This window comes from Typopeltis vanoorti, chromosome 13 (assembly GCF_054136105.1).
Source record: "Typopeltis vanoorti isolate ZY-2024b chromosome 13, IOZ_Tvanoo_1.0, whole genome shotgun sequence".
Classification (NCBI taxonomy): domain Eukaryota; kingdom Metazoa; phylum Arthropoda; class Arachnida; order Uropygi; family Thelyphonidae; genus Typopeltis; species Typopeltis vanoorti.
In genome coordinates this window covers 7,936,668-7,951,971 of record NC_143561.1, presented here as the reverse complement: position 1 = coordinate 7,951,971, position 15,304 = coordinate 7,936,668, and the positions used below count along the sequence as shown (strand labels likewise).

Below are 15,304 nucleotides of genomic sequence, written 5' to 3'. Positions count from 1 at the left end.
AAATAAGGGGCTTTGGTTGGAACTTTTTGGCAGCTTGTTATATTGAGTGAATTCATTACAATAGTATGATAGCAAGTGTAAAATGTGGCTGATGAATAACAATGAAGACAGTGTGCACCCTTGATTTATTATTTTTATTCAGGCCTCCATGTAGTCAAAAGACTCATCGTGGGAGGTCCTTCCTAAGAACATAAAGTCTGTCAAGACTCATCGAGGGGAGGTTCCCCCTAAGAAACACAAAGTCCATCATACCACTACTTAAACTCATTGACCGTTCTTGCCCTCACCACTCTATCAGGCAATGCATTCCACGACACAACCACCCTCCATGCAAAGAAACCACTCCTCACCCTCTTGCTCACAGTTTCCTTTCAAAACTTCCAGAGATGGCCTCTTGTCATCACTGCTTCCTGCTGTTCAACCAAGTGAAAGAACTCCCCAGTGTCAACCCTGTAACCACCTCTCAACAGTTTAAAAGTCTCAATCATATCACATCTCCTTCTTCTATCTGCCAAACTCTGCAGTCCACGTTCCCTCAGCCGATTCTCATAACTATCCTTGTACAGTCCTGAGACCATCTTTGTCATCCGTCTTTGTATCTTTTCCACAGTTAATTTATCCCCTTCGAATCCTGGGGACCAAATCTGAGAACAATAATTTGATGTACACATGATTTACTTCAAACCATTTTTGTATACATTCTTTCATTCTAACTGCCGACTTATAACTTAAATGCATCAATTGGTAGAGCCTCTGCTACTAATGGCTCAGTTAAGTAAGTTTGAGCGCGGTTAGTAATTGGAAGGAGAACAGTCGTTCGATGCTGTTGGCACACTCTCCCTCGATGAGTCCTTGGACTCCCTGGAGGTGTCAAATAATAACTAATAACTAAATAATGCATGCTATAATATTACTCTGTATAATTTGTTTTTATTATTATTACATGGGCATTTTATTGGCTCAGAAGGCTCATTGCAGGAGACCTGCACTAACCATTATTCACACAATACCTACCATGCCTCTCTTTAAACTTACACACTGTCAGAGCACTCACAACTACCTCTGGCAATTCATTCTAGTTATTCATCACTCTTCAAGCTTTATATCTAGTCCACACACACACCTTTACTAACTCTTGATTTACAGGAGTGACCTCTAGTTCACTTCCTACTCTTCATGTATTGAAAATTTTCTTTTATATTAATTAAAAAAAAACCCTTTAGCAACTTATAAATTTTAAAATATCCTCTCTTTTCTACCTGTCAATTAAACATTCCAACCTACATAACTTTAAATAGAGTTGTTGGAAGTTTTTCCACTTGGTTATACTATAAATTAAAGATACCAAGAAATTATATCCTTGGTTTAATCCTTTATTCAAGTGTAAGCAAATAAAGTTTGCGCCTGAAGTATTTTCATAACTGGGGCAACTCATATATGGAAGTTAAAAACTTCCAACAACTCTCTCTAATCCAGAGTAATTTAATAACAATGTGTAACACCTTTTGGCCACTCTTATATGAAAATATGACTTCTGCATTACTTCAGTCTTGTATCACATCTGAGTCTGGCTCCCACTGATGAGACCTCACTAAAGGTCAAAACGAGTCTGGGTAGTGACCCTTTCCATAATGCATAACTATAAGGATATCTGCTTTGCATTATGGGATGCTAAGGCAAGTAATGTGAAGTCATTAGCTTCTATACATGAGTTGACCCAGTTCTGAAAATACTTCAGGTGCAAATTTTGTTTGCTTATGCTTGGATAAAGGATTAAACCAAGTATATAATTTCTTGGTATCTTTAATTTATACTACACAACTTCAACCCATCTCATAGGGAGCATTCCACAGACCTGGTAAAATTTTGGTCACTTGTCTCCAGATCTGGACCTCCTCCATGGGAAATCCAGGTGATCAAATTTATGCACAATAGTAAAGATGTGCAGATCTGATAACCATATGAAGAGGGATAATGATTCTCTATATATATTTGCTAATACACTCTTCGACATCCAAGTAATCCCTGGAGCTGTTATGCCAGCTTTTGCTACATGTTCTCTTATCAACTTTCTGTATGCTATAAATTCCAAATCCTTAGTCTAATCAATTTCCTATAATCCAGTACCATTAATGCAATACATAGTATGTAATCTTTTTATCTCAAAATGCATAAACCTTGCACTTTGGCACTTTAATCTGATAACCATTTTCCTTCGCCCACACTGCCAATTTATTTAAATCATCCAGCAGATTTCTGTAACACTTTTATTAACTATTGTCCTCCCAAGTTTTGGTCCTACAGAATCTTCAGGCACACTACTAGTTACTCACTGCCACTAGTTTCATATTTATTACCATCTGCACCAACTTACTTAATATATATATGACTTATTTTTAACAGTATTAAAAACACCAAACAATTTTATCAAAAGATGTTTTATTAACTGCTTATATTTTGCTGAATTTCAAATCAGCATCATCAGAGCACAACACAGATAGTATATGCGACAGTAAGTGAAACAATACAATTGTAATGGACAAAAGATCTAAAGTCCTATTTTGGCACCCTCAAATGTAAAAAAAAAAAAATACAGCTATGTGGGAGTTGCTTTTACGATAACAGTCTCCCAAATTTTTTAGCAAATTAATGCAACTGTATTTGTTTAGTTAGGAGAATTCTTCAAAGCCATGGCTGACTCAAAAAATAATCTTTCAGATCTATAATGGCTTCTAAACCCCTTCATTCGTTTTCTTCCATCTAATCTTGTGTGAAGGGGTGTCCAACGCATGGTCTGCTAATGCTGACTTGCCAGTAATAATAGCAAATATATTTTTATGTTTTTCCAGGTGGATGTTAAGTGATCTTCCTGTTTGTCCATAGCAGACCAAGTCATACATCCCAGGGTGTGCTAGAGGGCAAAGTTTATCCTTAATTTAGTGAATCAGAGTTGCTAGTTTAACATGAGGTTTGAATGTGGTGCGAAGGCCATGTTTCATCAGTACTTTGGCTATATTTTCTGATGTACCTCTGACATAGGGAATAGAAATGGTAATGTTCCTGTGTGTTGGGGGGGGGGGGGGGGGTCACGGACTATGGAGTATTTTATCTATTTTGTAGGGATTAAAGCCATTGACCAAGAACGTAAGGATATTTGAGTTCTGTGGACAGAGCTGTATCGTTAGAACAAATGGCTCTGGATCTGTGTGTAAGTGTTTTTAAAATGCCATACTGTCGGACTGGATGATGATATCATTGTTTATGTAGGTGTCTTCCTGTGTGTGTTGTCTTTCTGTAAATGGAAAAAGATAGTGATCCATCTGAAAGGCAGGTGACTAATGTGTCAAAAAATGGTAAACAGTTATTTGATTCTTTTTCTATCGTGAAGTGGATTTTGGGGTGTTGGCTGTTTAGGTAGGTGACAAATGCATTCAAAATGTCTTGTCCATGGGACCAAATGGCAAAGACATCATCTACATAGCATAATAACAACACTAGGTTATTGGCTATGACTTGTATTTGCTGTGGTAAGTACTTTGTTTTCAAAGTGTTCCATGTAAAAGTTTTCTAAAGGGGAGGGGAGGGAACCCATAGCGGTACCATTAATCTGTTTGATTTTTCCTCCCTATGTAAAGTAACCTGCATATATAGAAATGTGAATAATTCACAGATATCAGGGGAAAATTTAGACTTGATCAAATCAAGGGTGTCTAGTGGTACATTCGTAAATACAAAGGTGATATCAAAACTAACAATTATGTCTGAATTTTTAAGGATGTGAATTTCAACTAGTGTTTTGAAATGGACTGAATTTTTTACAAAAAGTAGAGGAGTTGATAGTAAGGGGGGGGCAAGCGACTTGGCTAACTGTTGGGCAAGTTTATACGTGGGACTATCTATGCTATCGACTATTGGGCATAGGGGGGGATATTAGGCTTGTGGATTTTTGGTAATCAATACATACATACCCTCATATGAGAACACATTTTTAACATATACAGGGCATAAATTTAGCAAAATTAATGAATTCATGGTAATACTGTAAGATTAAATGGTACTGTATCATCATTATAATTTTTATAAAGGAATATAAAAATTCATGCATGAGAGGGTTAACATGAACTGGTTTTATTTTTTTGATGATTTCTTTTGGCCAGGAAATCACTTTTTTTTTCATTAATTTTCGAACTTTTTTCTTTTGAGACATAGTGTAATCTCGATCTATAATTTGGTATGTGGAACTGTCACAAAGGAGATCTTGCATTTTTCTGTTATAATCATATTGATTCATGATAACTGTTGCATTTCCCTCATTGGCTTTTGTAATAATAATGTTTTTATTCTGATACGACTTTTTTAAGGCACTTATTTCATTATGTGGTATATTGCTTTTCGGTGGTTTAGCCTTGTTTAGGATGCTTACTATATCTAAACACACATTATTAGCCAGTGCCGGTAGAAGATTGTAGATGCTCCGTGGATCGTAGAACTAATCAATGTGTTAAATCCTGAAATGTGGACTGTCCTACATCAAATCTCTGAAGTTGCAGCATAAAAATAATTCACAAAAGTTAAAAGCAGGCATCTAACGAAATATGAAATCCTACAACAGTGCCAACATACCACATTCCGACCACAACTTCAACGAGACCATGTGGTTGTAAATTTATCGTCTGAAATACTTACTGAAGAAGCCAAGAACACTCTCAGTCTAAGGCATAATTTTGCTGTCACACCCAAACAAATTTTAAAATTAGAAATTATGATGAAGATATAATAAATCTAGTTTAATCCTTTATCCAAGTATAAGCAAACAAAATTTGTGCCTGAAGTATCTTCAGGACTGAGGCAACTCGTGGTAAAGGTGGACCAAGCTCTCATCACTTGCCTCAGTATCTCCCATAATGCAAAGCACATTTCCTTACGGACATGTATAATGCATAGCATTAAGGGAAGGGCCACTACCCAGACCGGTTTCGAACGGGGCATCTACGATCTTCCACCAGCATTGGCCAATAATGTGTGTTTAGATATAGCAAGCATCCTAAACACAGAGCCAGAACCATTTGGTCTAACGATACAGCTCTGTCCACAGAACTCAAACATCTGCGACATACGTTCTTGGCCAATGGCTACAATCCCTACAAAATAGATAAAATACTCCATAGCCCTATGATCCCTCCGCTAATACACAGGAACACAACATCACCATTTCTATTCCCTATGTTAGAGGTGCATCAGAAAAGATAGCCAAAGTACTGATGAAACATGGCCTTCGCACCACATTCAAACATGGCCTTCGCACCACATTCAAACTTCACGTTAAACTAGCAACTCTGATCCACTAAACTAAGGATAAACTTTGCCCTCTAGCACACCCTGGAATGTATGAAGTTCCATGTGACTATGACTTGGCCTGCTATGGACAAACAGGAAGATCACTTAACATCCACCTGGAAAAACATAAAAATATATTTGCTATTATTACTATGGCAAGTCAGCACTAGCAGACCACGCATTGGACACCCCTTCACACAGGATTAGATGCAAGAAAATGAATGAAGGGGCTATTTAAAAGCAATTATAGATCTGAAAGATTATTCTTTGAGTAAGCCATGGCTTTGAAGAATTCTCCTAACCTAAACAAATACAGTTGCATTAATTTGCTAAAAATTTGGGAGACTATTATTGTAAAAGCAACTCCCATATAGCTGTAATTTTTTTTTTTTTTTACATTTGAGGGTGCCAAAATAGGACTTTAAATCTTTTGTCCATTACAATTGTATTGTTTCACTTACTGTCGCATATACTAGCTGTGTTGTGCTCTGATGATGCTGATTTGAAATTCAGCGAAATATAAGCAGTTAATACCATTAACAAAAAAGTCGTGAATAACTATCGACACTTACGTATTAGTTTTCCATATGGTATTCTGTCAAATGCCTTTGTAAAGTTCAGCAGTATCATGGTGTAGTCATTTCCAGAAATATCTACATAGATATGGCAATGGGAATGGAGGCTGACATGCCATCGAATCCCACTGTTGTATTCATATTGGTATTTCTCAACATACCGTGCACCTCCAGCTGTAACATCTACTTCAATTTTCACATCTTTGTCAGTTTGGCAACTGCAATATTTTCCTAGATAATACATCTTTGCCAAGTGATCACTTAGTAACTCAACTGTTTTTTTTTTTTTTCTGCTTCTGTCACTTTTCTATGATTGAATTGACAATGATTAAAGCTATCCCCTACAAATATTCTTCCTCTTACTTGCTACATAGTGAAAAAAATTCTTTTGGATTTGGCATGCTTAGCTAATTTTTTTCTCATAATCTGACAAACCTCTTTACCATGCTGGTCACCTTTCTTTCCTGGGCTCTGTACTGTTCATGGCCAATGCTGATTTCCCCTTTTCTTTATATTCCCACTACATTGCTTTCTTTTTGCAGCTCCTACTTTATGTTGCTGCTTGTCCATTTAACACTCACTTGGCTTATCCTCATAACCCTGCTATGAAGTTTGATAACACTTCCCTGAAATAACCCAACCATTTTCTATCTACTGGCGATAATTTTCCTTGTAACATTTAATATCATGGCAGCACTTCAAGTTGCATCAAAGTTTGTCATAATCAATGGCTTTTGTAGTTCCACATATACTCTTCTCAACTAAGAACAACACATTTAGCAACTTCTCGAAACAAGACTGAATGGTCACTTTTCCTAATTAGAGCAGAGTGGCTACCTTGGTTATTGATACATCTGATGGTATTACCAGAGCCAGCACTCTCAAACTTCAGATTCCACACCATTACATGCTGATTCAGGTGACTATTCCTTAGTAAATGTATAAATTCTATTTCCATCTTGCTTTGCACCCTTATCTCCCTCTAATGTATATATCAATTGCTGAAGTCTGTCAATGCATGGTATCCACATCTTTCTAAGCACCCTAGTCTTCAACAGCATCCAACAATACATTCTGTCCTGTTGGCCTCTATCTTACACCAGACAGCATCAAATGAACTTCTCCCTCAAACCTAAAATCTTCCTCAACTTTGATTTTTTCTGGATGCACTTCTTTGGCTATCATCAGCACTACCCATCCTCCTATCCTATGTGTATTCTTCCTGAAAGTAAAATTACCCTTTATATTCTATCCTATAATTATATGATCTTCTGTCAACCAGGTCTTACTGAATGTTGATAATTTTTTGGCAAGTTCAGTTGACCAATACCAAAACTTCTCCCCCTTATTTCTGATACGCTGACATTCCAGCACATGCATTTCAGCAGTCCATTGACCCTATAATTACCAACCCATTCAGATTTGAAACCTGGGAAACCACACTTTGCATTTCATGGTAACTTAGCTTTTCTTATCCCATGGGGGCAGCTAGACACAGACCTGACTGCATTCCTCCAATACTGTTTAGTTTTCCTGATTTTGCACTTCCAATTTCTTGCTGACCAGCATTTTCTCCAAACATCTAACCCACAAACCATTTAAATGCAATCTGTCAGGTATCCAACAAATTCACTCCATATATCTATCAACGTGCATCCCCTCTGCATAATCTTCTCACTGACTCATTTGCAATGATGGCTGTTCTCAATTCAGCCTTATGATACCATTGCAGCAAGCTACATAATGTCTGGCCTAGTTGGCCAAGTTATTAGTGTATTTGCTCTGCAATCAACATGCTGCAGGTACGAATCCTACCATGGGCATGGATGTATGTGATATATTTGGGTGGTAGGTGACTGGAGGTATGAGACCACCCCTGCTTAATGGAGGCCTGAAGTGGATTTAAAATGTTCCATGTTTGGTCTCTAGAGAGGGTTTCTGGACAAGGTAAAAATAATAATAATTTTAATAATAATAATAAAATAAATATAATAATAAAAATTAAAAAAACAAGGACATTAAATCATGCGTGCGCATGCACATACACACAAACAAACAAACAAAAGCAAAATATTGCCAATAATGACCAGCAGCATAGTTGATATTTTCTAAAATAAAATCACTTACCCATATGCAATATGGGTACTTCCTACAATACTCCACTAACCACTTTATCAGTGGCCTGCTAGAGAGCAGTTCAGCTACAAATATTTATACCATATAATATATTCTGAACAACTTTTCTGGAAAAGTTGCTCAGAATACTCAACAACTGGTAAAGCATCTTATCTGGAAGATCTGGGAGAGGCATCTTGTTGTGCCTTGTCCAGATCTTTGAAAACTGAAATATAGATCATCATATTACTATGATTTCTCAATTATTTGTCCTGTAATTAAAAAAAAAAAAAATCACTGGTCTTGACAATCATTATTGCAAGACCTGAACGCCAATTGTTTTCCCCAAATTTAGAACAATTTTTCTTAGCCATTTCTCAATTATGATTACACAAATCTGATGATCTATGCATCCCATTCCAACATCGGAACTTCTGTACTATAAAGCACATACTAACTAATGACCTAGAGAAGCTAAACTACTTCTTTGAGAAGTGGTGTCTTATTCCAAGCAGTACCAAGACTGAAACATGCTGTTTCCATTTGAACAATAGCATGGCACGAGACATCTTAAGAGTGCCACTAAATGGGAACATACTACTGCACAATTTTAATCCAAAGTATCTGGGCATAACCCTGGACAAAACTCCCTCCTTTAATAAACATCTCTTCAATATTGCTGCCAAACTCAGAACTAGAAATATAATAACATACTGCATCAACTTGCCAGAACAACCTGTGAGGCATATACTCCCACATTAAAGACATCTGCTCTGGGCCTCGTTTACTCAACTCTCAGCTCAGCTGTCTGGCTGAACAGTACACACATTAAATTAATTGATACTGTGTTGAATCAGACAATGCATATCATTTCTGGAACAATAAAGACTACTCCATCATATTGGCTACTAGTTCTGGGCCATATACAACCGCCACAACTACAATGCCAAGACAACCTGATTTGTGAATATAACAAAATTTCCCAGAATCTACTGCTTCCTATATACTCTGATAGTGATAACTTTACATCAAAGAGGCTTAAGTCAAGACACCTGCCTATTATAACGGCACAACGACTTGTCACTGAGCGCTTTGATGCAACAATAGCATGGCAGATGAAATAGACTGCCCAAGCCTCAGTAATCTGGCAGGTTATCTTTAACCCAAACAGCCCTCCGTCAGGATTCGACTTACCTCGAAAAATATGGACCTCCCTAAATAGGGTTCGCACCAACCATGGTGGGTGCAGAGCTTCCTTATTTACTTGGGGAATAAGACCAAACTCATCTTGTGACTGTGGTGAGGATAACCAAACAATACAACATATCATGTTTGACTGTCCTCACAGAGCCTACATGAGACCAGTAACTGACTTTATAATAGTTTCTACAAATGCTGTTGATTGGCTGTCGAACTTAGACATTCGATTTTAATTTGATGCTTATTTGTGTATTTTTATATGTATATATGATTACAGTGTCACTTCGCATTACTGTATTCTTTTATACATCTTTTATGCATTTTATAGTCTTGTATACAACCTTTTTTTGTGTGTGGTGGCATATGTGTGTATTTTTCTTAGCCAAATGCTAATTAATAAACATTTACATCAGCTGACTGCATATTCCAGATTTCAGATAGTTTTTTTTTAATCCAATACTGATATACTGATGTTTTTTATCCAATACTGATGTACTTATGACTACATTCTTCCTGGATAATTTCTACCACTATTCTCTTGCTGTTTATCTATTTAATCTTATAATTTATATACTCTGTATATCCTTAATATATGTATTTCAGCTTCATCATCTCTGATATGTTTTCGCGCCCTCTTTCCTCTATTTATATGCTTTTTTCAAAGGCTTCCAGAACATTTTGTCACATTCTTGAAATTTATTTCTGTATTTAATCTTTCCAAAGTCTTCTCTGACTTTAATTATGCCAGAAACGTTCAATATAACTTTTTTTCCAGGACTGCACATTTAGCTTCCTGAATTCACTAAAGAATTCTGATTTTTCCATCCTGGCAGCATGCTTCACTACAAAATTTCTAGTTGTGTTAATGTTTTCTTGAGATTTTGCAATTGGATAAGGAGTTTGAAAACAAGGTTTGGTTCTTGTTTTCAAACTCATTTACTTTTTCTCCAATAATATTTGAGCCACAGTTTCACAATATGAAAACTGATTCACTTTTGTAGATCTTTCCATTCAATGCAATACTAATTTTTATCCAGCTAAAATGGTGTTCACTTCCCATTTCACATTCTCTGTAAGAGTCAGCTAATCCAGTATGAAGATAACAGCAATGTCAATAATACAATACAATAAACAAAACTTTTATCTTTTGTGTGTGCTCTATGTAAATTTATGGACTCGACAAAACAGCATGGACTTTAACTAGCAGAGTCCCCTGACACGACAGCTGATTATGTTGCACAATTATGTCATTTGTGTGATTTAACTCAATACAGAATACAATTTGGTTGGCTAAACCAAATTGTATTCCCCCCCCCCTTTTTTTTAATACCAGATAGATAGATAGATATCTAAGAGGGTGCACAATGGAAAGATGAGGAGCAGACATTCCACATTACTATGTGGAGGTCTTCTCTTCACCTTATACTTGAAAGCAGTAATTTCAGAAGTAGATATATATCTATATAAACACATATATTTTGAAATTTTTTTTTATATATGATCTATAGTTTCTAAATTATTATGTGACATTTCCAAGGAATATAAGAACTCATTGCAGAAAGGCACTCCACCCCACTGCACAATGGCACCATCCATCATCAACACACTTAATACTGTCTACCTCTTACCAAGAGTATTTTTAATCTACAGCAGAGTTTCTGGAAGAAAAAACGATGCTACCTTATGAGATAAGGCCAACTCCCCCTCAAATGAAAATTTTTGGATTGTCATGAATTAACTTTTTACTTGGCACTATATGAACATACTTAAACATTAAGAACATGGATAGGAGAATGGCTCAGGGAGCGATACCAAAAGGTGGTGTATGGAGGAGCAGAGTCCAGGATGAGGCAGGTGACCAGTGGTGTGCCGGGCTCTGTGCTTTGGCCATTGTTGTTTAATTTGTACATAAATGATATAGGAAATGACTTAAAGAGAGATATTCAATTGTTTGCTGATGATGCAAAGTTAGATAATTAAAAAATTGGGCAATTAAAAAATCAAGCTGATGTTGAGAGTTTGCAGGATGATTTAAATAAGCTGGTAAAGTGGGCAAAAGGAAATGGATGTCAGTTCAATGTGGAAAAGTGCACAGTTATGCATTTTGGGATTAAAAGATCACCAGCTGTCTACTACACTGATGGAATGGTACTCCAAGAGATAGATGAGGCTAGGGACTTAGGGATGTTGGTGGATAGGGAGACGAAGTTCAGGAGACACATTGCTAAGGTGTCCAAGATTGCACATAGGATTACTTGGTTATCCCATTATCACTAACATCCAGAGATAAAGAGGTTATTATTCCCCTATATAAAGCATTGATACTGCTACATTTGGATTACTGTGCTCAGGTCTGGTCACCTGGATTCGTTGGAGATGAGGAGGTTGTGGAACGGTTTCAGAGGAGAGTGGCTAAGTTGGTGAGTGATGTAAATAATGCTCCCTACATTGATAGATTAAGAGCTTGTGGATCGCCGAGGTTGGTTGATAGGCAGAGAAGAGGGGATATGATAGAAACATTTAAATTACTAAAAGTTTTTTATAAGATTGATGCAGAGGTAATGTTTCAGCTGTGTGATAGTGATTCAAGAACAAGAGGTCATCCCTAGAAATTAAGGAAAAGTGTAGTTAACAAGGGTGTGAGAACGAGGTTTTTCGCCTGAAGGGTAGTGAACGAGTGGAATGCATTGCCTGACTCAGTCATGAGTTCTTCGTCTGTAAATGAATTCAAGAACAGATATGATAGATATTGTTTTGATAGTTTGGGTCTCCTGCGATGAGTCCACTGACTCCATGGAGATACCCGTAATAATAATAATAATTTACGTTTTTTGTTTTTTTTTGTAAATAATAAAATTAAAAGCAAAATCATATAAGGATATAATAAAACGCTAATTAAAGTCTCATTAATTTGACTATATCAGAAAAAAATTTAATTCAGTTATTCATTTAATTTCGCAACTTTAGAATGCTAAATAATTTAAATACTGATCTGTGGCGCTAGAATTAAAACTGCTGCAATAATTCAGTATTCATAGTATTTAAACTGCAAAACTTACATCATCTGCTTCATTCAGAATCAAATGTGTCATAGCTTTGAAGCCAACAGAACCAATAAAAAGTAATATAAGTTGAACAATCTAGAAAATGAAACAAAACATTTTTTTTTATTAGTACCAGTCATTAATAAAGATGACAAATTTTTAGTAAACACATGATAATAAACTTAAGTTTATTATGACATGTTTTAAAAAGTAGAAAATTTGTACAGAAGTTTAAATGGAATATTAGTTTGATTTTAATCACTGGAAAGTGGTAAATACTCATAATTTCAAATTATACTTATACAGAAGACAAAACATAATTTATCTTGAATATAATAACTATCTGATGGTAACACTATGAAAACAGCAAATAAAAATTTAATATAAAAAGAAAGATATTTCAGGCAATCAATCATTGAGTATAACAATTTTCCAAGCTTTTGGGAGAGTAAGGCGATCATTACAATTAAGGATTGGTCTATGAAGTAAAGCTTCGGAACTTTCTTTGAATATCCTTTCATATCTTTACATGGATTTGCATAAAAGTTTTGTTTTCCCATTGGATCCTATAGTTTGCATTTTCAATTCTGTGTTGAGCCAAGCCCAATTTCTGTAGTTTGATGAGCAGTTGTGGTCTTGATATTTAGAAATATGTTTGTAGACTGATCTGTGAACAGTATGCAAATTGTGACCATATGTGAATGTTTAACTACACCAGACAGTTATTTTATTATACATATTTAAGTAAATAATACTTGCCAAGAAATTATATTATTGTTTAATCCATTATTCACATAAGAAAACAAAGTATTGTAAAATCTCTAATGATATGTGACTTTGTAACTTATTTTATTTTTATTTTTTTGTTTAGGAGAATGTACTCAGAGAAATGTTAATTTTTGACTGAAATAATCTTTTCTGTAATAATATTGTACTGAGCCTTTGTTAAAATAATGTGGCTCATGACGTCATCATGTAATAATATTAAACTCATGTTAAATCAGTAAGTCTAATTATAAAAGCAGTGAAGAATTCCAGGAATTGTCATAGATGGAAATTTCCAAAGACATGCAAAGAATAATGTCATTATATCCAAAGGTCAATAAGTGACCACAGAGAAGAATTGTAAAAATTGCAATGGATAGAAAACTCCAAAGACATGCGAAGAATGACATCAGCATGTCTGAAAGCCAATACATGACCATTTTCAAGATATGCGCACAACAGACTTCAGGGCCTATATAAGGCAAGTCGTGGGAAGGAATTTTGTCTTAGGGTTTTCTAAACCATCTCTTACATGAGTCCACTGTCATGCAAGATTCATTGTCGGGAAATGAAAGAGAAGCATTGTTTTTCTTGGGGTTTTCTAAACCTTCTCTTACCTGGGTCCACCGTCAAGTAAAGTTGTTGTCAAGAATTGAAAGACAAGCATCAGAGGTTCTGAGTTCTGCCTGGGTTCGCCACCAAGTGAGAACTATTGTGCTGATTGTCTTGAAAGGAAAGAGCTGCAAATTGCTGCCATGTTAAGGGTCCTATAGGGCAAGGCATAGTTGATAACTCGGACAAGGAAGAAATTTAGCGGGAAAACAGGAACAAGTCAGCAAGCAGAAAGAAAGACAAGAAGAAGAAGAATTGCTTGTGAACAAAAGGATAATGTGAAAGACTGTATGCTGAACAAGAACTGTAAGTAGTTATAATACTGAAAAAGAACTGTAAGTAGTTGTAATACTGAACAAGAATGCATGTTGAGTGTCTACTCTTATTGGATAATGTACAAGGGTGTTCTCAGCCTAACAATGAAAAAACTAATTTATAATTTAAAAATTATTTTTATTTTTCAACATAATCTCGCTTAAAACTAATACATTTATTCCAGCAATGCTCCAGTGCAACTATTTTGTTCTTGTAGTGATTCTCAGTAAGATCTGCAAAATACCCCTCTATAGATGCAATCACCTCTTGATTCGAAGAAAAACGCTGACCAACGAGGAAGAGTTTTAGTTTTGGGAAGAGATAGAAGTCGGAGGGAGCCAAATCTGGGCAATATGAATTGGTGGATGTTCCAACAATTCATATTGCAGATCCCTGGATTTTCACATTGCCAAAATACCTTCGTGGGCAGGTGCATTATCCTGATGAAGGATGATTTTTTCCTTCTGCAAACTGGGTCTTTTCTCATGAATTTTTTCATCTAGTCTGGTTAAATGATCGGAATAATATTCCCCAGTTATTGTTTTACCCTTTTCAAGATAATTAATAAACAAAATACCTTTAGCATCCCAAAACACCGATGCCATGACATTTCCTGCTGATGGAACCGACTTTATCTTCTTTGGCACTGAACAACCTGCTTCTGTCTGCTGTTTTGACTGCTGTTTGGATTCTGGTGCATAATGATGAATCAAAGTCTCATCCATAGTAATAAATTGATGCACAGAATCAGTTCATTAATATGTTAAAATCCAAGGCACGGTTCAGAGATTTTCATGCGAGTGTTTTTGATATGCTGTGAGCAAGCATGGCATCCATCTTGTGCAAAGCTTTTTCATTTGGAATTCTTCATGCAAAATATATCCTACACGTTCTTTTGAAATGCCTATAGTCTCAGCAATTTCACGCACATTGACTCGCCAGTCATCCAATACCATATCGTGCACTTGATCAATGATTTTTTGTGTTGTTACACTTTTTGGACATCCTTCACATAGATCATCTTCAAAGCTGGTAAGGCCACATTTAAACTCGGCAGCCCATTTCTTAATTGTCGAAAATGAAGGAGAAGAGTGCCCATAAACTTTTATGAACTTCGAATGAATTTCTTTTGCTGTTAAACCTTCTTTTACAAAGAATTTTATAACCGCATGATATTCAATTTTATTCATTTCAAGAGATACAGATAACACTTTTGCTTCAGACAGCTGTATAAAACAAACTACTTGATGGAATGACTTGCAATTTTACATGGATGCTTATGACAGATGTACCAACTTAGAAAAAAAAATCTTCCCAATAGTGTTGCCATCTATGGTCTAG

General features: G+C 35.9%; 1 protein-coding gene across 1 annotated transcript in view; it reads right to left on the bottom strand.

The window, feature by feature from the left end:
* The window catches only part of LOC150099915 (protein C-mannosyl-transferase DPY19L1-like), a 331,158-nt gene that overhangs the window by 33,375 nt on the left and 282,479 nt on the right, over positions 1 to 15,304 (bottom strand). Inside the window, exon 13 of the mRNA XM_090403079.1 lies at positions 12,287 to 12,367. Coding sequence (XP_090259205.1) covers positions 12,287 to 12,367 — 81 coding nt within the window. The remainder of the gene's footprint in view (positions 1 to 12,286; positions 12,368 to 15,304) is intronic.